This window comes from Ictalurus punctatus, unplaced genomic scaffold (genome assembly GCF_001660625.3).
Source record: "Ictalurus punctatus breed USDA103 unplaced genomic scaffold, Coco_2.0 Super-Scaffold_100046, whole genome shotgun sequence".
Classification (NCBI taxonomy): Eukaryota; Metazoa; Chordata; class Actinopteri; order Siluriformes; family Ictaluridae; genus Ictalurus; species Ictalurus punctatus.
The window spans coordinates 3,540,549-3,565,320 of NW_026521087.1; the positions used below are offsets into that span (position 1 = coordinate 3,540,549).

Below are 24,772 nucleotides of genomic sequence, written 5' to 3' on the forward strand. Positions count from 1 at the left end.
TGTGTTAGTGTGTGAGAGTGTGTGTGAGAGTGTGTGTGTGTACCTCAGTATTTCCAGTGTACAGTGTGTGTGTGCGCGTGTGTGTGTGTACCTCAGTATCTCCAGTGTACAGTGTGTGTGTGTGTACCTCAGTATCTCCAGTGTACAGTGTGTGTGTGTGTGTGTGTGTGTGTGTGTACCTCAGTGTCTCCAGTGTACAGTGAGTGTGTGTGTGTGTGTGTGTACCTCAGTGTCTCCAGTGTACAGTAAGTGTGTGTGTGTGTGTGTGTGTGTACCTCAGTGTCTCCAGTGTACAGTAAGTGTGTGTGTGTGTGTGTGTGTGTACCTCAGTGTCTCCAGTGTACAGTGAGTGTGAGTGTGTGTGTGTGTGTGTATGTGTGTGTGTACCTCAGTATCTCCAGTGTACAGTGTGTGTGTGTGTGTGTGTGTGTGTGTGTGTGTATGTGTGTGTGTACCTCAGTATCTCCAGTGTACAGTGTGTGTGTGTGTGTGTGTGTGTACCTCAGTGTCTCCAGTGTACAGTGTGGATTCTCCAGTCCAGCAGAGAGCAGCTTCACTCCTGAATCCTGCAGGTTATTGACACTCAGGTTCAGTTCTCTCAGTCTGGAGGAGTTTGATCTGAGAACTGAGGACAGAACTCTACAGCTTTCCTCTGTCAGATTACACCCACACAGCCTGGAAGAGAAATGATGAAGTATCAGAACACTGACCTCAAACACACACACAGCCATAACACACTTACTCTTTACCATGTAACAGAAATGTGAGTGTGTTTCTCTCACACACACAAATCAGAGGACAGGACACCACATCAGCACTATTATTATTATTATTATTATTATTATTATTATTATTATTATTATTATTATTGAAATGAAAACAGAAGGGGTTTTGTTTGAATAATGGAAACCATTTTTAAGGGAAGCACATGTAAAAAAAAAGTCTCTGTGTGTGTGTGAGTGAGAGAGTGTGTTAGTGTGTGTGTGTGAGTGAGTGTGTGAGTGTGTGTGTGTGTGGTGTAAGTTAATGAGTTAATTTGCTAACTGGAAATCCGTCTCACACAGTGCATGCATTATTTATTTATTTGTTTGTTTGTTTGTTTATGGTAAATATTCACACATTTTTTGTTAGGGATTAAAGTTATAAACAGGACGTATCCCTTGATCTGCACAGAGGGATTATTATGATGTTTTTGCTAACTGGAAATCCGTCCTCGAGGACAATCCTCTTTCATCCTGTAAACTAATCCCACACCAGATCCAATCTAAAGAGAAAGTCTGATCGGTCCAAACCAAACAAGGTCGGTGTGAAAGTGAAAAAGCACAGAAGAGTTTTAATCAAGTTCTATTGTAAGTGTGTAGTGAGCTAGAAGACGTCTATGTGTTACTGAACATCAGGTGTTTTTCTGCATCTCTGTATGTCCTGTGTAAACGGAGTTAGAAGAACCGTGTGTTTTGTCTAAAGCAGCTTTACTCTGGCAATAAATGAGCAATGGGACATTCACCAGAACTGTGTTTCCAATCAAAGCCCTTTAAGCTTCAATACCAGTGTCACAATAACAGATCAGACTTCCAGGATGAAGTGTACCAGGCTGGGACTAAAGCCAGAAGGTCATTAAGGTATAAGGGGGAAATCTGGGACGGGGTAAAAATCCTGTCCTGATGAAACCTTTCAGAAAATTCAACGCAAGGCTCATGCGCTGCAAAAAATGACCATGTCCCAATAAAACCTTTCAGAAAATCCAACTCACAACGCATGCACCACAAATGTAAGGTAGCATATAGATATGAATAATTCATGAAGGCGATGGAGATTGGTTTGTTTTTAGAAAGAAGAGGTTAATGCCCCGCCTAGGGATAATTTTACTGCTTCAGAAAAGTATATAAAGACATGTGTGTGTGTGTATAATTCAGACTTTCTGCAGACTGTCTCACTTTGTTGTTTTAATAAAGTTTGATGACCTTTGGCATCTACAAACCCTCTGTCTCTGAAGTGTTTAACTTAGGTTGGAAAGATTGTTTTCCACGACACTCTCACGTGTCCCTCAGTGCAGATTGGGCGGTGTGATACGCTGATACACATCATAGGACCAGAAAATAGAATAATCAATCATGTCTATTGATAGATATTTTCCTAGATCCTCTATATCACCAATGTCACATGCTGTATTCATATTGTTCCCATGGTGACCGTGTTCTGTTTTTCTTCTTCTCGTTTGTGAAGTTCTGTTCAATGTCACTTTCAAATGAAAGGAGAAAAGAAAAAGTGCCTTTCACTGGTGTTTAGATCACAAAAGGATCAGAAAGCAGTGATGAATACATGCAGTTATTCTGTAGAGATCATTTCTTCATCAGTTTTAGAGAAAAGGTAATAAATGGTGATAGGAGGTTTTGTCCACATGGCCCCGCCCTCAGTGCAGACGTAACGTGTTGGTGTAAAAAATGAAACTCTTCTGGATCAGTACCAGAGGTTTGTTTAAAGATGATTAGAGTAATTATTAACCAGCATTAATCCAAACAGTGCAGTTCAGTGTTACATTAAAATAATAAACCATGCAGTAATACATTTATAAATAAAAATACTCACACAGCTCTTCTGGAGGCTTTGACCACTGGCAGCAGCTTCAGAAGACATTCCTCTGATGGGTCATATTTACTCAAATAAAACTCATCCAGCTCCTGATCTGAGTTCAGTAACACAAACACCAGAGCTGACCACTGAGCAGGAGAGAGTCTGGATCCCCTGAGACGACTGTCACCTCCTCTGTTCAGGTAAGACTGTACTTCCTGCACTAGAGAATGATCATTCAGTTCATTCAGACAGTGGAACAGATTGATGGATTTCTCTGGAGATGGATTCTCCCTGATCTTCTCCTTGATGTACTCGACTGTTTCCTGTTTGCTGTGAGAGCTGCTTCCTGTCTGGGGCATTAAGCCTCGTAAGAGAGTCTGATTGGACTCCAGTGAGAGACCCAGAAGGAAGCGGAGGAACAGGTCCAGGTGTCCGTTCTCACTCTGTAAGGCCTTGTCCACTGCACTCATGAGGAGATCAGACATGTCTGACTTTCTGAAGAAATTAGAACATCCAGTGCTTTGCTCCACTAACACATTTGTCTTTCTAAAAATAAAGCAGAAAAATGCATATAAAGCAGCCAGAAACTCCTGAACACTCAGATGTACAAAGCTGAACACCTTCCCCAGGTGAAGCCCAAACTCCTCTCTGAAGATTTGGGTACACACTCCTGAGTACACTGACACTTCTCTCACATCAATGCCACACTCTCTCAGGTCTTCCTCATAGAAGATCAGTTTTCCTTTCTCCAGCTGCTGGAAAGCCAGTTTTCCCAGTGCCAGGATACTCTCTTTGGTCTGCTGAGGATCAGGGTCACATTTCTGATGGTACTTTTGGTCCTTGTGTTTGATCTGAAAGATCAGGAAGTGTGTGAACATTTGAGTCAGAGTCTTGGGGATCTCTCCACTCTCTGCTTCACCCAACATTCTCTCTAGAACAGTGGCTGAGATCCAGCAGAAGACTGGGATGTGGCACATGATGTAGAGACTTCTTGAAGACTTCATGTGTGAGATGATTTTATTGGCCAGGCTCTGATCACTGATCCTCTTCCTGAAGTACTCCTCTTTCTGAGGATCACTGAACCCTCGTACCTCTGTTACCTGGTCTACACACTCAGGAGGGATCTGATTGGCTGCTCCTGGTCGAGAGGTTATCCAGAGGAGAGCAGAGGGAAGCAGATTCCCCTTGATGAGGTTCGTCAGCAGCACATCCACTGAGGCTGACTCTGTCACATCACTCAACATCTCATTCTTCTGGAAATTTAGAGGAAGTCGACACTCATCCAGACCATCAAAGATCAACAGCACTTTGTAGGAGTCTATTAATTCTAGTATTCTCATTTCAGGGAAAAAGTGATGAAGAAGATCCATCAGACTGAGATGTTTCTGCTTCATCAGATTCAGCTCTCTAAAGGGAAGTGGAAACATGAAGGTGACGTCCTGATTTGCTTTTCCTTCAGCCCAGTCCAGAATGACCTTCTGCACAGAGACTGTTTTTCCAATTCCAGCAACTCCTTTAGTCAGCACTCTTCTGATGGACTCGTCTTTAAAGAGATCATTACATTTGATGGGTGTCTCCTGTGTTGCTGGTCTCCTGGACGCTGTCTCAATCTGTCTCACCTCATGTTCATTATTGACGTCTCCACTCCAACCCTCTGTGATGTAGAGCTCTGTGTAGATCTCATTCAGAAGTGCTGAGCTTCCATGCTGTGAGATTCCTTCATTAATTCTTTTAAACTTCTCTCTCAGGCTGGATTTCAGCTTTGGCTGATACACAGAGGCGAGTTCTAATAAACAAAGTAATAAGATGTTTTAATGTAAAATCACTGAACACAGGATTAAATGTAAAATTCAAATGCTGCTGTTCATTCCTGATTCATGTAGTAAATATTCCTGAAGGAACAGGACCATTGTACAGAGTCACCACAAGCTGGACCACGAACAGAACAGAAAAGCAGCAGATGTACATGATACTAAACTCAAACTTCAAACTAAAAGTGTTCCTATCTAAAACTATTTCCTCTCTCTGAAGTGAACCTGACGGAATAAAGCCATGACTCAGAGCTCTTACTGTTGTGCAGTGTGTTAGCGAGATCTGTGTGGTTCATGTTCTTCAGGACGTGCAGTGTGATCTTCAGCGCTCCGTCTCTGACACTGTGCAGATCCTCCTCATCCTCCACCTCCCTCTCAGTGCATGCTGGGTAATCTGGACTCAGGAGCTTCCTGAACCTCTTCAGCTCATTCTTTATCAGAGTGATGACTTTGTGTTCCAGCTCCTGGTTAGAAACACACAGGAACACATCTAAATATTATAATGTTACACACTGAGAGATGCTTTTATTTTATGAAAAGAATAAAAGTCTCTTTCTATTCCCGCAGTTACAGCTGAAATTCTGCCTGATTACCCATAATGCTGCTGCACATCAATAAATCTGTAAATTGTCATGATCTTAAATAAAAAACCTGCAACCTGCTCACACACAAGTTACACACATTAAAAAGACACGCACCTTGAATATGGAGTCCAACTGATTTCTGCTGAGGTTTGATTTCTTCTGTTGTGGTCTGTGAAGAAATAAAACACATGATGTGATATAGACTATATGTATTCAAAGCTGCACAACACACACTAATACATACAGAGACAGATATTTAACACTATCCTCTTAACACAATACACTGATTTCAGGATTTCTCACTGACACTAACATGTTTATGAATAAAATAGTGATCTAGTCATTAATGTCCCAGGTGTAAATGTTGTTGTGTAGCACCACAGACCCTCCAGCTCAGGGACTGCAGGCTGAACTGAACTCTTAAAGCAGTTTTCCTCACTGTCAGTCCGAGAGCTGCAGCACTGCACAGTTTAGTGTTTTACTGCTTCAACACCTGATAAAGATCATGAAGGGCTTCAGAATGAGACCAGTGAGTTTGATCAGGTGGAACACTGCTGTAAAACACCTCACTGTACTGACCTCACATCAGGAGAACTGGCTCCGTCTCTGAAGTGAAGTGGACGATCCATTGACTGGTCACTCTTCATGGACACACAGCTGGGTTCTGGTGAGTCTGATCTCTTTCCCTCCATCATTCTAGAATTAAACAGAAATATCAGCAATAATTAATACTCTGCTGTCTCAGCACTGTTACACAATGTGTCCATCATTAAACACCAATAATTCCATCTTTTTAATTCAGCTCCAGTCTGCACACTTATTCAAACAGGAGACACGCCTCATACCTCAGGAATTACACTGATGTCAGGAGTCCCAGTCACAGATAACTGACTCAGCTGGGTCTTAAAGCCTGTAGAGTTCACTGACTCAAAGCTACGCTGCTCTTCTCCTCCACATTACACAGTCCTTTTCACTCTTCTCTCAGTGAATGATTTCTCTAAACTGTACTTATATCAGATCAGTGATATATTCACTGCTATTAAACACCTTAAACCAAAGTCTAGTTCCTCTGTAAACTAGTGAGTGTTTAGAGATACAGATCTGTTCCTTGAGACGGTGTGTGTTTATTGCTGGTGAATGGAAAAGTAACTCACCTCTCGTCTCTCTTTAAGTCCTGTTCTCCAGACACACTCATGTTGGAGGTCATGTCTCCTTCTCCAGATTACAGCAGGACACACGTTTACTTCACTCCAACATCGGTGTGTTAAATCAAACCCTGTATCAGCACAGAGTTCACTTACAGGAAATAGTCTCTGTGTCAAGTCATAAAACAACCTGTGTACATTCAAAGTACAAACCCACAAAACTCTTCTGCATCTGGTGTACATTCAGTGTGTTTATATATTATAGCTTTAGATGTAGATACTCACTGTGTTTTTACTCCTGAAATGGTGTATTTTCCCCTCCACACAAAATGGAGACTGACTTTCACTTTCACTGTCTACCTGTTTATTCTGCAGAGGGGGAGGGGCAGTGAGGTAGGGTAATAAACACACACACACACACAGATGTGGTTTGTTATCAGACAGCTTTCTGATCCATCGAGCACAGGCCTGTAAATACTGAAAGTATAAGCCTGAAAACGCTGCAAATACGGAGAACAGAATTAAAAGTCTGGTAAAATCCACATCACACACATTATCATTTCATTTCCTTCATTTATTATCTCGTGACTTCATTCAGCTGTGCACGAACAACTGTCAGAGCTCTATACAAATATATAAACTAAAATAAAATAACAGGAGCTAGAAACACTCAGCAGATCATTAGATAAAGAAGCAGAACTCATACGCTGAGTAAGTTTACTTAAATATCTGCAGAAATGTATTTTTTCTGGTTTTCCCTTAATGAGAGCGAGTATCCTGATATTAGTGAGGATTGGTGTGTAAGTAGTTTCTGTGTGAATAATGAATGTTACTCAGAATAAAGGTGATGATGGAGAGTAAGTTAAACACATTGGTCAGACGAGTAACTAACCCAGTGTTTCCCAATCGAGGTTCTGTCTGATGAGAGCAGGGGTGCGTGTAAAAATCCTTCAAACATTTTCTAAAATGATCAAATGTGTAGAAAACATTTAATATAGATGAGAAACATCTGATGTCTGAAATAATAACACAGACACAGAAATAATAAGACAGACACACACACACACACACACACACAACAACAATAATAATAATAATAAACTAGACCAGTACATTTCCTGAAGAATATGTGTGCTGCTTGACATGGCAAAATTCGGATCAGGCGCCAATATTTTCGATAGCCGGAAGCGTAGAGTGCCAATACTTTTGACAGCCAGAAGAGTGGGGTGCCAATACTTTTGACAGTTGACGCGTAGTGCGCCAATACTTTTGAGAGCTGGACAGATAGGGCGCAAGCACTGTTGGAGCTGGCCGTGTAGTGCGCCAATACCTTTTAGAGCTGACCATCAAGGGTGCCAGTACTTTTGAGAGTAGACCGTGCGGGGTGCCAATACTTTTGAGAGGCGGTCAGATAGGGTGCCAATACTTCTGAGAGCTGAACAGATCGTGTGCCAATACATTTTAGAGCCAAATTTGTACGGAGGCAATTCATTTAGAGCTTTCTGTTTAGAGGGCCAATACTTTCGAAACTCAATGCAATCTATGGGGAATTTTCTGACTTTGAGCTTCCGTAGCGGGAATTCCGGAATTCCATTCACTTATAAAAGTCATAGCACACCTCTGCTCAATAAGCCGATCAATTTGACACCTCCCCCTTCGATCTCCAACAAACGCGAGAGAAATTACGCGCCGAAAAAAAAGTGGAAGAAGAATAATAATTATTATCAGAACTAGACCGGTACATTTCCTGAAGAAAATGTGAGTGGTGCTTGCACTGGCAAAATTTGGATCGGGCGCCATGCCTTTCGAGAGCCGGATGGATAGGTTGCTACAGGGTTTCAGCATGATGCTAGCATGTTTTAGCACGTGTTAGCATCATGCTAGCACGTGTTAGCATGATGCTAACATGTTTTAGCATCCTGCTAGCATGTTTTAGCATGTTTTACCATCACGCTAGCATGTTTTAGCATCATGCTAGCTTGTTTTAGCATCATGCTAGCTTGTTGTAGCATCATGCTAACATGTTTTAGCATCACGCTTGCACATTTTAGCATCACGCTTGCACATTTTAGCATCATGCTTGCACGTTTTAGCATCATGCTTACATGTTTTAGCATTGGTATACCGTCATGCTAGCATGTTTTACCGTCATACTAGTATGTTTTAGATCATGCTAGCATGTTTTACATCATGCTAGCATGTTTTAGCATCATGCTAACACATTTTTGCATCATGCTAGCATGTTTTAGCATCATGCTAGCTTCTTTTAGCATCATGCTAACATGTTTTAGCATCATGCTTGCACGTTTTAGCATCATGCTTACATGTTTTAGCATCATGCTAGCATGTTTTAGCATCATGCTAGCATGCTTTAGCATCATGCTAGCATGTTGCTAGCATGTGTTAGCACTATACTGGCCGTTTAGGGTGCTAATACTTTTAAAGCTGGACAAATAGGGTGAAAATATTTTCGAGAGCCGGACAGATAGGGCGCCAGCGTTCTTAGAGCCGGCCGTGTAGTGCGCCAATACTTTTTAGAGCTGACTGTCAAGGGTGCCAGTACTTTTGAGAGCTGGCCGTGCGGGGTCCCAATACTTTTGAGCGCCGGCCGGATAGGGTGCCAATACTTTTGAGAGCCGAACAGATCGTGTGCCAATACATTTTAGAGCCGAACGTGTACGGAGGCAAAACCTTTAGAGCTTTCTCCTTAGAGGGCCAATACTTTCGAAACTCAATGCAAGTCTATTGGAAATTTTCCGAATTTGAGCTTCCGTAGCAGGAATTCCGGCATTCCGATCGCTTATAAAAGTCCTAGCACACCTCTGCTCAATAAGCTGATCGATTCGACACCTCACCTGTCGATCTCTGACAAACGGTGCGGGACTAGTTACGCGCCGAAAAAAAAGTGGAATAATAATAATAATAATAATAATAATAATAATAATAATAATAATAATAATAATAATAAGTATGCAAGAGAACAATAGTAGTGCTTTTCAAGCACCACTAATAAAACACTCACTGTTACGATAGACAGCCACCTCCTCTTTGAAGTATTCCTCAAAATAAAAATAAAACTTTAGCGGTGCTAAAATGAGAAGCCGCAGGTTCGTTTAAATCACACAGCGCAAACACTGGTACACAGCCGAGATCTTAGAGACTTCTGTGTAACTCACTCCACTTTTAAACAGAGTCCACCTATTGCTGGGGGTATCGTAAAGCCATTAACACCCCCAGACCCCAACTCATTATCATAAACATACTGATAGGATTACACCACGACCCCCGGTCATAAAATAAGTGTCTCCACACAAAGCTCTTGCTCAGGAAAACACAAAGATCATAAATTAGACTACCTACAAACTGTTGCTCAGGAAAAACACAAAGATCATAAATTAGCACACTACTTCGATTGACAGTTTGACAGAAAGTACTGTCTACCGGTGAAACACGTGTATGGGCGGGGTTTAGAGAGAGAGAGAGTGAGAGAGAGAGAGAGAGAGAGAGAGAGGTGTGTCTGAAACATGTATGTATGGGCGGGGTTTAGAGAGAGAGAGAGAGAGAGGTGTGTCTGAAAACACGTATGTGTGGGCGGGGTTTAGCGAGAGTGAAGTGTCTCAGTTTAACTTCATTACTGCTTAACACAGCGACTGGAAGACAACTCTGGAAAAAACTTATCTCCTAGTTTAAACATCTTTTAACCAGCACTTTAACATTTTTACCTCGTAAGTATCTTTGTTTAGAAGTCGTGTAATATGCGCTATTCTTTTTAAACAGCTCTTTTAACCATTTTTACCTCCTAAAGTTTTTATGTGTTTTTTTTGGAAGCCTAGTTATACGGATTCTTTTTAAACAGCTCTTTTGATCATTTTTACATCCTAAAGGTTTGTGTTTAGAATGTATGTAATACAAACGATTATTTTAAACAGATTCTTTTTTTTAAAAAAACCCTTTACGTCCTACACTTTTTATTCAAAGGCAAACCGGGCTCCCTAAAAACATAATCAACATTTGTTTTCATTTATTTCACAAACAAATATTCTACTCATATATGTACACATTCAAACATCATGCTTTTCTAACAATGTGGTTACACAAACGAAATAACGCCACACAGTAACACAAACACATGCCAATATTAACCACTGATACTCTTTTCAGACGTATTTCACCCCACCCCCCCAAAAAAAAAACAGACTCATTAACATGAACACCTTTGTTGGGGGGCCACTCCCCCACACACCCCTCTCCACCTCTGTCCAGACACACAGGAGCTAGACTGACCCACTGATACAGTCAATAGGGTTCCCCCCCACCCCACCCCTGGTCATAAATTAGGCCACTTACAGAAATGTCGGCCTGAGAAGCACAAAGCGCTATAAATCAGCACACACTACTTTGATTGACAGTTTGACAGAAAGTGTGTGTTACTCGTGTTGGAACAAAGTTACTGGTGTGACTCTAATTCTCTTTATTTTTAATGGTCTAGTAAAAGGGGAGTCTGTGCTCCGGCTCCCTATAGTGGCCTGTGTGAATCACTGCCTCTTGTCAAATTTTTATAAAATATTATCATCTATTAATTTATTAATATCTGTGTGTGTGTGTGTGTGTGTGTGTGTGTGTGTGTGTGTGTGTGTAGGACTACACAGTGTCTTTGTGTGTTAACAGGAGCTCAGCTATTCTCTCTGAATAAAGAGGAACTTCGCGCTGTCATTCCTGAAGAAGGAGCGAGGGTGTACAGCCAAGTTGCCGTACAGAAGGCACTGCTGGAGGTAAACACACACATACGCACACACACAGACACACACACACACAGACACACACACACACAGACACACACACACACAGACACACACACACACACAGACACACGCTAATGATGTGTATAAATGATGAGTGTTTTTTTCTCAGGATGTCAGAAAGGCAACAGAGCTGGAGGCAGTGATGGAGAAACAGAAGATGAAGGTGGATTTCACAGAGGAGAGTGGAACTCATACGCCTCGTACTCTAGCATACTACACCCCCCCACCTACACCCCATACTACACCCCCCCCACCTACACCCCATACTACACCCCCCCCACCTACACCCCATACTACACCTTCCCCACGTACACCCCATACTAAACCCCCCCCACCTACATCCCATACTAAACCCCCCCCCACCTACATCCCATACTACACCCCCCCACCTACATCCCATACTAAACCCCCCCCCCCCACCTACATCCCATACTAACCCCCCCCCCCCCCCCCCCACCTACATCCCATACTAAACCGCCCCCCACCTACATCCCATACTACACCCCCCCCCCCCAACACACATGTAGTTTATATATACACATTGATGTACATGGTATGGTGTAATAAAAAAAACCCATAACATTTATTGAATGCCTTTATACACACACACACACACACACACACACACACACACACACATGTCTGTGTGATATATTACAGACTATTCCTCACACACTTACACAAATCAACTGCCATTTTATGGTAAAGCTGTCTAAATGTAAATGTTCAATCTTTGACTGTACATTCATAAATTATAATAACTTGTGTGGCATTCTCTGTTATTTTAAATATCTGTGTGTGTGTGTGTGTGTGTGTGTGTGTGTGTGTGTGTCTGTGTTTCAACATCATTTTACAAAAACACTATTCAATGTTTCATCAGAGAGTCTGCATCTTTTGATCAAAGTTGCATGGATCGAGACCATTCAGTTCTTTATAGGTTAATAACAGTATTTTATAATCAGTGTGAGATTTCACTGGGAGACAATGCAGTGTGGATAAGATCGGGGTGATGTGGTCGTATCTTCTGGTTCTAGTTAGGACTCTAGCAGCTGCATTCTGGACTAACTGGAGTTTGTTTATTCTCCTACTGGAACATCCAGACAGTAAGGCATTACAGTAATCTAATCTAGAGGTGACGAAAGCATGAACTAGTATTTCTGCATCATGTAGTGACAGACAACTCCAATACCGAAAAAGTTGGGACAGTATGGAAAATGCTAATAAAACAATGAGGGTCATTTGTAAATGTACATTGACTTGTATTTAAACAAAAAACATAAAGACGAGGTATTTGAGGTTTTACCTAATCAACTGCAAAGTTTCTGGAAGATGAACATTCATTTTGAAATTGATGCTGCAACACGTTCCAAAAAAGTTGGGACAGGGGTCATTTAGGATTAATACGATGTGACGAGTTGAAAGAAGAAGGTGATGTGAAACAGGTGAGGTCTAATTATCGTCTAATCATATACATAAGGAGCCTTCAAAAAAGGCCGAGTCCTTCAAGAGTAAGGACGGGTCGAGGCTCGCCAATCTGCCAACAGATATGTCAGCAAATAATCCAACACTTTGAGAAGAACATTCCCCAAAGACAAATCGGTAGGATTTTGGTCATTTCACCTTCTACAGTGCACAATATAATTAAAAGGGCGAGGCATAAAACCACTTCTGAATGCGCGTGATCTCCGCTCCCTCAGACGTCACTGTCTTAAAAACCGTCATGAGTCTGTAATGAAGATCCTGACATGGGCTCGGGAATACTTTGGTAAACCTTAGTCAGTCGACAGCATTCGCCGCTGCATCCACAGATGCAAGTTAAGGCTTTACTATGTAAAGCAGAGGCCATACATTGTTCCGAAGCTCCGATCAGTTCTCTGGGCTCGGTCTTATCTAAGATGGACAGTAGCACATTGGAATCTTGTTTTGTGGTCTGATGAGTCGACATTTTAAATAGTTTTTGGAAAAACAACCATCGTGTTCTCCGAGCCAAAGAGGAAAAGGACCATCCAAGCTGTGATCAGAGTCAGATCCAAAAGCCAGCGTCTGTCATGGCATGGGGGCGTGTCATTGTCCATGGTATGGTATGTGGGCGTGTCAGTGTCCATGGTATAGGGGCGTGTCAGTGTCCATGGTATGGGGGCGTGTCAGTGTCCATCGTATGGGGCATGTCAGTTGGTATGGGAGCGTGTCAGTGTCCATGGTATGGGGGCGTGTCAGTGTCCATGGTATGGAGCATGTCAGTTGGTATGGGGGCGTGTCAGTGTCCATGGTATGGGGGCGCGTCAGTGTCCATGGTATGGGGGATGTCAGTTGGTATGGGGGCGTGTCAGTGTCCATGGTATGGGGGCGTGTCAGGGTCCATGGTATGGGGCATGTCAGTTGGTATGGGGGCGTGTCAGTGTCCATGGTATGGGGGTGTGTCAGTGTCCATGGTATGGGGGCGTGTCAGTGTCCATGGTATGGGGCATGTCAGTCTCCATGGTATGGGGCGTGTCAGTCTCCATGGTATGGGGCGTGTCAGTCTCCATGGTATGGGGGCGTGTCAGTCTCCATGGTATAGGGGCGTGCCAGTGCCCATGGTATGGGGGCGTGTCAGTGTCCATGGTATGGGGGCGTGTCAGTGTCCATGGTATGGGGGCGTGTCAGTGTCCATGGTATGGGGGCGTGTCAGTGTCCATGGTATGGGGTCGTGTCAGTGTCCATGGTATGGGTAACACACATCTGTGAGGGCATCATTAATGCAGAAAGATATGTACACATTTTGGAGCTACACATGCTGCCACCCAGAGCAGGACAACGCCAAACCACAAACGCATGGTTGTGTAAGAAGAGAGTGCTGGCGCTAGCATGACCTGCCTGCAGTCCTGACCTGCCTGCAGTCCTGACCTGCCTCCGATGTGTGGCGCATTATAAAGCTCAAAATAAGGCACTGAAGGCCTCGTACAGTAGCACAGCTAAAGAAATGAATAATGGATGAATGGGGGGAGTGCTGCAGAGATGGTTGTTCTTCTGGAAGGTTCTCCTCTCTCCACAGAGACACGCTGGAGCTCTGTCAGAGTGACCATCGGGTTTTTGGTCACCTCCCTGACTAAGGCCCTTCTCTCCCGATCGCTCAGTTTGGCCGGGCGGCCAGCTCTAGGAAGAGTCCTGCTGGTTCCAGACTTCCTCCATTTATGGGAAGACCTTCATTGGGACCTTCAATGCTGCAGAAATGTTTCTGTACCCTTCCCCAGATTTGTGCCTCGATACAATCCTGTCTCGGAGGTCTACAGACAGTTCCTTGGACTTCATGGCTTGGTTTGTGCTCTGACATGCAGTGTTAACTGTGGGACCTTATATAGACAGGTGTGTGCCTTTCCAAATCATGTCCACTCAACTGAATTTACCACAGGTGGACTCCCATCACGTTGTAGAAACATCTGAAGAATGATCAGTGGAAACAGGATGCACCTGAGCTCAATTTTGAGTGTCATGGCAAAGGGTGTGAATACTTATGTACATGTGCTTTTTTTTATTTTTATTTTTAAATAAATTTGAAAAGATTTCAAACAAACTTCTTTCACGTTGTCATTATGGGGTATTGTTAGTAAAATTTTGAGGAAATTAATGAATTTAATCCATTTTGGAATAAAACTGTAACATAACAAAATGTGGGAAAGTGAAGCGCTGTGAATACTTTCCGGATTCACTGTATATCACTACAATTACAATCACCACAGATGGAAACTGGATGTGTGTTTGTGAGTGTGTGTGTGTGTGTGTGTGTGTGTGTGTGTGTGTGTACCTCAGTATCTCCAGTGTACAGTGTGTGTGTGTGTGTGTGTGTGTGTGTACCTCAGTATCTCCAGTGTACAGTGTGGATTCTCCAGTCCAGCAGAGAGCAGCTTCACTCCTGAATCCTGCAGGTTATTGACACTCAGGTTCAGTTCTCTCAGTCTGGAGGAGTTTGATCTGAGAACTGAGGACAGAACTCTACAGCTTTCCTCTGTGAGATCACACACACGCAGCCTGGAAGAGAAATGATGATATATCAGAACACTGATCACACACATATATACACACACACACACACACACACACACACACACACACACACACACACACACACACACACACACACACACACACACACACACACACACACACACACACACACACAGCCATAATACAGCTAAAGTTTCCCATGTAACAGAAATGTGAGTGTGTTTCTCTCACACACAGAAATCAGAGGACAGAACACCACATCAGCACTATTATTATTATTATTATTAATAATAATAATAATAATAATAAACATCATCAGTTACAATGATCGTTAAAGGACTGAAAACATTTTTGTTTGAACAAATGCTTCCTTATAATTGAAACATGAAGTTATTTGAAAAGACACATGACACTTTGGAATGTTGAGACCATGCACGATCAAAACGTAAATGAGCCTTGGAGTTACTCTTAAGCCTTGTCTCATTCTCCATCGCGATTACGGCTGGTAAAGAAGGTTGGCACATTGAAACGATCAAAACATAAACCATCAGAACATAAATGAACCAAGGAAATGTACTTAAGTTTTGTTTCATGCGCCCTTCCTCTGATGGCCAAGAGAACATGGCACTGGACTTGGAATGCACTGGGGTCTCCCCTACGCAACTTGAAGCCTGTTCAAGGCATGTCAGCGGTCTGTGTCAACTAACTCGTGTGCACTATCTTCCCGACTGCAGAGAGAAAAGGGCACTGGACTTGAACTACACTGGGGTTTCACCTGTGCAACTTGAAGCCTGTTATGAAACTGTGTCGTAATGCAGAGAGAACTCTATTCAGATGAGCAGGAAAGCACCTTGGCATTCATCAAACACGCTTGTGCAAAACAAATTTTCTATCCTAGGAAAATGCTTTGACGTAAAGTAAGTCGTCCGAATGTGTTCATGTAAACTAGTAAAGGCTCTAATTACTTGACTGAAGTAAATGTACTGAAGAGGGCGTCCACGTGCAGAAACCTGAGAATATAAACGAGACTGCAAAGTTGTTGTTGTTGAAGGGTCGAACACGGACAGACACGTCCGTCCGCTCCAGTAGAATAGCCTAGTGTTTCCTTAAATCACTTTGAGGCGTCGGACTCTAAATCCAACGGGGTTTTCTTGCGCAGGTATGAACCCTGCTTGCAGCTTTGTCAGCTGTAGGTGTCAAGTCACTGGTGCTCAATCTCCTGCTGTTCATTTAAAGCTGAGCATGTATGCACCCTAACCCTAAAGTTTCCCATGTAACAGAAATATGAGTGCGTTTGTCTCACACAGAAATCAGACATGACACCACATCAGCATTATTATTATTAATAATAATAATAATTATTATTATAATAATAACATTATCAGTTACAATGATCCTTAAAGGACTGAAAACATTTTTTTTGAACAAATGCTTCATTATAATTGAAACATGAAGCCATTTTTTAATAAAAGTATTAAAAAGTCTCCTATTTAAAAATAAACAAAATAAATAAAATAAATAAGAAATCTCCCATTTGAACAAAAGATGAGATACGATAATACTTTATTAATCCCAACGTGGAGAAATGAGGGAATTAGGAGGAAAAAGGAGCAGGACCTGCTGTGGCTTTGTTTGGAAATATTCTTGTTGGTGAAATAGAACAGAAACAGACAATATTGAGTGTAAAATGGACGTCAGGTAATATCATCTTATTGTTTACATGTTAGCATAGCATGTTAAATTAACTACTAAATAAAAATAACATCAGCTGTATGAGCTTTTAAATAACGTCCTATTATTATTATTAACATTTACTGTAGCTGCACAGCCAGACTGCTCCTGTACCTTTAACACACACACACACACACACACACACACACACACACACACACAGACATTCTTGTAATTATAACATTCTGGGGTCAGTAGTCCCACCCATGTATTGTGGGGACACCACTTTCCTGAGGTCCTACAGATGTGAAAAAAAATCAGGCATGTATAATTTAAGCCTGAGAACACATATCATCTCAAATTCTGGATTTAAATCACCAAATTTCTGTGCTTGGTTTTTTCACACCTAATGTGGACATAACAAGAACTCATCATTAATGGGGACCTAATTTGCATGCACAGCAAATTAACTGGTTTTCATGTTGTAGTGGGGACATCACTAGATAGCTAATTTTCATACACAGAAAATTAACTGGTTTTCATGTTGTAGAGGGGACATCACTACATAGTTAATCTGCATACACACAGATCAGGTAGTTCAACAAGGGGACATGGTTTTAAAAAACAAAGTTGTCAATTTAACTCTAATTATTTATACAAAATTACAAACTAAGTATGTCTAATTTAGAGAGCTGTCTGTAAAGCAGATATGATGTGTATTTTCTCTATTTGAAGGTTTAAGCTTCTCATGAAATTAAATTGAACAGTTGTTCTTAATTGTTTATACGAAGGACTCTTAGCCTTATTTGTGAAATATGCAATCAGTGAAAGTTTGGTTTCAAAAAGCTCTCTTACACAAATTTCAATATCTGCACGTAATAGATAACAGACTACATTTCTTTGGAGCTTTCTATTTCCAACAGAGGAACCTTTTGAGAAACCTAGGAACTTGTTAAGGAAGGTGTTACCAGTGCTATTATTAGTTTTGAGGCTATAATTCTAAGAAGCTTTTCATTTCCTGCTCCAAAGTATACAATTTTTTTTGTGGAATAGAAAGTAGAGGTGCTTGCTGTACTGAACCTCACTTATTTATCACAGGCATGCATCACAAATTAACACTATCCCCAGTCATTTTGGCAAGTCAAAATGACAAAGAAACTCATCCTTTTGATATTTTAGCTGCATGAAGGATTTGTTTATTGGTCTGGATCTCTAATCAAGTGAAAAATTGTCAGTAAGATGAAAAAACCTTGTCTATTCAACATTATAAAGACAACTTGAGTCTTGAGCTTCTTTACTGTAAAAGACAACAAATATTTGCCCATTAAAGTGCACAACTACTAAGCTCACATGTGCCATGAATGAACTTGGACTCATTTAAGTTTGACATAACACTTGTGCTTACTACATATAGCCAGCTCAAAGTTAAACATATTGAGAAAAATAAAGATACTAGCCAAACACAGACACACAACCAAATGTCATAAACACAATTCTATATCCACTTAACTGACTAAGCTAAAAAGTGACAGTAACAACTTAATAATGTATGTTGAGGTAGCTAATTTTGATTCCAGGCAGCCTAAACATGTAAATGGGTAGCACACTGAAGCTTTATGGAGAGGTGTGATTGAAAGGCAGGATTAAAAGTGCCAGCAAACTACACAATTCTAATATTTATGATCCAGAAAAGGTGTAGACTGTGATGGCTGCTGTTTCTCCTGGCCATTGCTCTCAGCAGTGTCCCCCTCCATAATCTGCATATTTAATAGACATTTGGAAAATCTAAAAGAGGAATATGCAACAGAAAGCAAATATGCTGTTCAATACGACAAAAACAATAATTATTTCACTATAGGAATTAAGTTTATGATTTCAGGGTTAGATATGGGATACTTTGGAAGACTTTGGGATAATTATGATGCATTCAGAACGAATTCACAGTAATAACACAGTTCAGGTTTAAGTGACCTATGGGGACACTGTTCTAAATTCACATATCTATTCAGCTATCACAAGACTCCCTCACACACCTGAATAAAACATGCTTTGTGGGGACTCCGTATGGTAACTATTAACAGACAAGATTATATAACAGAAAGCAAACATGCTTTTCAATACGACAAAAACAATAATTATTTCACTATAGGAATTAAGTTTGTGATTTCAGGGTTAGATATGGGATACTTTGGAAGACTTTGGGATAATTACGGTGCATTCAGACACACACGTTTTGTAGTTCATGCTTAAACGTGGCAGTAAAATACCTGAAGCAGATCAGATGAACAATAATGTCTAATTTTATTGTTAATGCACAAGCACAAAATTAGTTGTGCAACAAAAATGAATCGCAACACTGCCGGATAAGACAATGTTTATCTTTTAATAATTTTTAAATTGTGAAAACAGAGAGGGAGATACCCTGCATACCTTGCTACACCAAGGCCAGACTCCTCCTCCGTAATTGCAGGTAATTCATCACCTTCTTTAAAGTCTGTTAAAGCAAACAGACCAAGATGTGGGCTTCCATCCACTTCAGTCTTCTGCATTCTGCCATTTGGGTGCTTGTGGTCATCATTAACCAGCCTACCAAAAGATCCGTCTTCTTTTACAGCATCAATACTTAATCCACAACGAGAGAAAGAGAGAAGTATTCAGTGACCGAATATTCAACATCAACTTCTACAAATATGATAGCTCTGCACAGAATTTTTATTGTTAACCGTCAGATGTAAATGTTTAAGTGGACAAATACTTCACAACTGCAATTTTCAAGTACAATGAAAGTACACTTTGAAGAAAAACTATGCAGACATCGTCATTTTTTATGCAGGTTAATTCTATGGATCATTTAATTAGTGGTGCTTTCAAAAGCACTAATATTGTTCCCTTGCATACTTAATAATAATAATTATTATTATTATTACTCTCTGGCCGGCGTTCAAAAGTAATGGGACCCCGCACGGCCAGCTCTCAAAAGTACTGGCGCCCTTGACAGTCGGCTCTAAAATGTATTGGCGCACTACACGGCAGGCTCTAACAATGCTGGTGCCATATCTGTCCGGCTCTGGAAAGTATTGGTGCCCTACGCTGTCGGCTCTCGAAAGTATTGGCACCCGTCCCTGTTTCGCCAACGCAAGCACCACTCACATTTTCTTCAGGAAATGTACCGTTCCAGTTATTATTATTCTTCGTCCACTTTTTTTTGGAGCGTAACTAGTCCCGCACCGTTTGTCGGAGATCGACGGGTGAGGTGTTGAATCGATCGGCTTATTGAGCAGAGGTGTGCTATGACTTTCATAAGCGATCGGAATGCCGGAATTCCCGCTACGGAAGCTCAAATTCTGAAAATTTCCCATAGACTTGCATTGAGTTTCGAAAGTATTGGCCCTCTAAGGAGAAAGCTCTAAAAGTTTTGCCTCTGTACACGTTCGGCTATAAAAAGGATTGGCACACGATCTGTTCGGCACTCAGAATTATTGGCACCCTATCCGGCCGGCGCTCAAAAGTATTGGCACCCCGCATGGCTGGTGCTCAAAAGTATTGGCACCCCGCACGGCCAGCTCTCAAAAGTACTGGCGCCCTTGACGGCTGGCTCTAAAAAGTATTGGCGCACTACACAGCTGGCTCTAACAATGCTGGCGCCCCATCTGTCTGGCTCTTGAAAGTATTGGCGCCCTACGCTGTCGGCTCTCAAAAGTATTGCCGCCCTTAGCGTCCAGCACGCGAAAGTATTGGCACCCTACGCTTTCGCCTCTCGAATATATTAGTGCCCGATGCATCCAGCTCTCGAAAGTATTGGTGCCCTACGAGTCCGGCATTCAAAAGTATTTGCGCCCTATTTGTCCAGCTTTAAAAGTATTGGCACCCTACACGGCCAGTATAGTGCTGACACATGCTAGCAACATGCCAGCATGATGCTAAAACATGCCAGCATGATGCTAAAACATGCCAGCATGATGCTAAAACATGCTAAAATATGCTAGCATGATGCTAAAACGTGCTAGCATGATGCGAAAATGTGCACATACATGCTAGCATGATGCTAACACATGCTAGCATGATGCTAAAACATGCAAGCATCATGCTAAACCCCCCTAGCAACCTATTCGTCCGACTCTCGAAAGTATTGGCGCCCTACGCTGTTGGCTCTCAAAAGTATTGGTGCCCAATCTGAATTTTGCCACACAAGCACCACTCACATTTTCTGAAGAAAATGTACCTATCTAGTTATTATTATAATAATTATTCTTCTTCTTCCACTTTTTTTTGGAGTGTAACTAGTCCCGCACCGTTTGTCGGAGATCGACGGGTGAGGTGTGGAATCGATCAGCTTATTGAGGAGATGTGTGCTATGACTTTTATAAGCGATCGGAATGCCGGAATTCCTGCTACGGAAGCTGAAAGTTGGAAAATTTCCCATAGACTTGCATTGAGTTTCGAAAGTATTGGCCCTCTAAGGAGAAAGCTCTAAAAATTTTGCCTCCGTACACATTCGGCTCTAAAATTTATTGGCACACGATCTGTTCGGCTCTCAGAAGTATTGGCACCCTTTCTGGCCCGCTCTCAAAAGTATTGGCACCCCGCATGGCCAGCTCTCAAAAGTACTGGAGCCCTTGAAGGTCGGCTCTAAAAAGTATTGGCGCACTACCCGGCAGGCTCTAACAGTGCTGGTGCCATATCTGTCCGGCTCTCGAAAGTATTGGCGCCCTACGCCGTCGGCTCTCGGAAGTATTGGCACCTGTCCCTGTTTCGCCAACGCAAGCACCATTCACATTTTCTTCAGGAAATGTACCGGTCTAGTTATAATTATTATCCTTCTTCCACTTTTTTTTCAGCTCGTAACTAGTCCCGCGCCGTTTTTCAGAGATCGACGGGTGATGTGCCAAATCGATCGGCTTATTGAGGAGATGTGTGCTATGACTTTTGGAAGCAATCGGAATGCTAGAATTCCCGGTACGGAAGCTCAAAGTCAGAAAATTTCCCATAGACTTGCATTGAGTTTCGAAAGTATTGGCCCTCTAAAGAGAAAGCTCTAAAAGTTTTGCCTCCGTACACGTTCAGCTCGAAAATGTATTGGCACACGATCTGTTCAGCTCTCAGAAGTATTGGCACCCTATCTGTCCGGCTCTCGAAAGTATTGGCACCCTACGTGGGCGGCTCTTGAATGTATTGGCGCCCTGTCCCAATTTCACCACGGCAAGCACCGCTCACATTTTCTTCAGGAAATGTACTGGTCTAGTTATAATTATTCTTCTTCCACCTTCGTGCCATTTTACCTCTAAAGAAAATGTTAATATATTGAGATTTTCAGTCCCTAGTAATGTTCTGAGTAAGAAAATAACCATATCCGTGCTTGCTAATAACTGTGCTGAGTGAGAACCTGTTCTACACACAGATCACAGCTCAGCTGCGGTGTTTAGAGACGCAGAATAAAAGGAGCGCGCTGTAGTTACAACATCGAAGCACATCACACCACCGCCCAGCGCTTTACAGATTCATAACAAACTAATAACTGGAACTAATGAGCTGGGCTCGGTCCAGACTACTGTCCACCCTGTCCTCGATTTCAGAGGCTTTAAACTCAATCCAGCGCTCAGATCGATAACTATTTAGGAAGCCTGACTCTGCTATTTATAACCGAACTATCCGTTACATGGTGAAGCTAGTTACAGAAGTCGCTTTAACACTAAATATTCACATGACATGACAACCACCAAAGCCTATTTAATATATTAACTTCATTTTATTAACTTATTGTACTTACTAATGTGCTGGATTGGTTAAAGTGTGTGCTAACTCTGGCTAGTAAAGTCCGCTAGCATAACAATTACTTTAATATTGCGATTCAATTATAAATAAAGTCTTAAAGCACGGAAATAAAATTACAAACTGCAAAAAAAATTATAATAATAACTTACCTTTCGTTGTATTTGGTCTCGTTGCAGCAGTAGAATCACTCCTTAGGGCAATGGAAAGCAGCTGGTGCTATTAGTCTGTGACAGCCAGGGCAGATGGGAAATGTAGTTCTTTTCCTACTTCCTGTGTGGTGTTTACGAACTATTAGTGCAGTCAAAAAAAACTACACTCCGCCATAACCCGACTTTCGGATTTCGTTTTACTGTTTAGAGCAGGGGTCGGGAACCTATGGCTCGCGAGCCAGATGTGGCTCTTTTGATGGCTGCATCTGGCTCGCAGACAAATCTTTAATTAAAAAAAAATAATAACGTTAAAAATATAAAACATTCTCATGTATTTCAATCCATTCATTTCCTACCGCTCATGTTCATGGTTGCCAATCACAGCTGTCCTCCGGGACAACTCCAAATTTTTATTGGATAATGCGTAACGCACACGGGTCGTTGTGAGGTCAGGAAGTAAACTTCCCTCCTTTTAATCAAGTAGTCAGCTAGCTAATTGCAGAAACCCTTTTATCGAAGAAGATGACTAAAAGAAAAAAAAAAAAGATGAGTATCGTACTTTTCAGCAGGAATGGACAGAGGAATTCGCCTTTGTGGAGAGAGCAGCTTCTGCAGTGTGTTTAATATGCAATGATAAAATTGCATCGATGAAACGGTGAAAATGCAAGGCGTTGGAAATACAGTCTTATCCCTTCAACAAGCAGTGTTTGCATTTGAAAACAAGCTAGAACTCTTCATCGCCGACATTGAAACAGGTCGTTTACTACACTTTGAAAAACTGGGAGAGTTTAAAGATGCATGCACAGCAAGTGACCCTGCTCAACATCTTGATCTTCAGCAGCTAGCGGGCTGCACATCTAATCTCCTGCAGTCATTCAAAGCGCGCTTTGGAGAATTTCGTGAGCGCACTCGTCTTTTTAAGTTCATCACCCATCCACACGAGTGTGCAGTGGACAGGCCGACCTGAGTTACAGCCCCGGTGTCTCCGTCAGAGATCCTGAGCTACAAGCTGCTGACCTGAAGCCCTCAGACATGTCGGTGAATAAGTTCAAGTCACTGGATGAAGATTTGGGAAGACTTGCACGACAGCAAGCAGAGTTGGCGAGCAAACACAAGTGGGGAGAAATTAAAAAACTTCAACCCGCGGACCAGCTGATTGTCAAAACTTGGAACACGCTTCCCGTCACATAGCACACACTGCAGCGTGTGAGTATTGCTGTACTGACAATGTTTGCCTCTACACATGCATGTGAGCAGTCTTTCTCACATCTAAAGAACATTAAGATCAACCTACGATCACGTTTAACGGATGGAAGTCTCAACGCCTGCATGAAGCTTAACCTCACCACGTATCACCCAGACTACAAAGCCATCAGCAAAACCCTGCAGCACCAGAAGTCGCATTAATGCCAAGAAGTACTTTATTCATCATTGGTTAGCAACAGCACAACAACGTTATTAAAAATAATTCAGAGACTTATTGTACTTTAAAAGTGTTGGTCTTACATAAAATGCACACATTTACTTGTATTTAGTTTTAAACATATTGTATGGCTCTCACGGAATTACATTTTAAAATATGTGGCGTTCATGGCTCTCTCAGCCAAAAAGGTTCCCGACCGCTGGTTTAGAGATTTTAAAAAAGTGTCATTTCGCTGTGCGAAAATTTAAAAACTCAAACTTTAATTACTATTAAGACTTATAATTATTTGGAAAACATGATAACTATCTGTTCTGACTTATTAATGTTTAGCTTATGCTAACAATCTAACCTTCTAACAGTCTAATTAGGCTTTTAACTTACCAGTCACTTTTTGTACACTTACATTTTCTGTTAATTTTAACTTGTAATCAAATATCAATATTAATGCCCAGTTGAACAAAACTTTAAAAATATTACCTCTTTGTTTTAAAGCTTTTTAATCTGCTAACAGGTAATAGAGCTAATGTGCATATGCAGATTAGCCACAGTCCTTTACTAAGTGGGTGGTACCATAATTTGCATAAATTAGATTTGCAGAGTGTGTGAAGTGGTTGGCCAAGCCCCTCCCCCAATAAATACCGGTTCCAGACTAAAGGGGGCGACATAGACCAAACCGATCACACACACAGTTTGTCCAGATCATGCGTTATATGCCAAAGATAAAAAATTGTGAGGCGTCTATTTACAGCCTCCTCAACACTTTTCAATGCATCACCCCTGTGAGGACGTGGATTTTTGTCCCCATAATGTTTTTGGTCCCCATGAGGTTGCTGTGTAAACATGATGATGTCCCCATGAAG

At 41.7% G+C, this 24,772-nt stretch overlaps 1 protein-coding gene and 2 long non-coding RNA genes across 5 annotated transcripts in view; all 3 read right to left on the reverse strand.

The window, feature by feature from the left end:
* The window catches only part of LOC128630122 (NACHT, LRR and PYD domains-containing protein 12), a 462,144-nt gene that overhangs the window by 95,642 nt on the left and 341,730 nt on the right, over window positions 1-24,772 (reverse strand). For 2 of the 3 annotated variants that reach the window (XM_053678693.1, XM_053678692.1), the window contains exons 8-9: window positions 14,748-14,921; window positions 502-675 (exon numbers count right to left, since the gene is read on the reverse strand). In XM_053678693.1, the coding sequence (XP_053534668.1) occupies window positions 502-675; window positions 14,748-14,921 (348 nt within the window). Of the gene's footprint in view, window positions 1-501; window positions 676-10,614; window positions 10,875-14,747; window positions 14,922-24,772 lie in introns of those variants that run through there. The other variant, XM_053678694.1, reaches the window with a different exon arrangement.
* Window positions 9,394-10,034, reverse strand: LOC128630219 (uncharacterized). Its single transcript, XR_008394603.1, has 2 exons — window positions 9,987-10,034; window positions 9,394-9,907 (listed from the first exon to the last, which is right to left on the reverse strand). It is a non-coding gene; the product is annotated as an uncharacterized LOC128630219 (long non-coding RNA).
* LOC128630207 (uncharacterized) lies at window positions 16,330-23,039 on the reverse strand. The gene is made up of 3 exons (XR_008394591.1): window positions 22,490-23,039; window positions 18,999-19,190; window positions 16,330-18,353 (listed from the first exon to the last, which is right to left on the reverse strand). It is a non-coding gene; the product is annotated as an uncharacterized LOC128630207 (long non-coding RNA).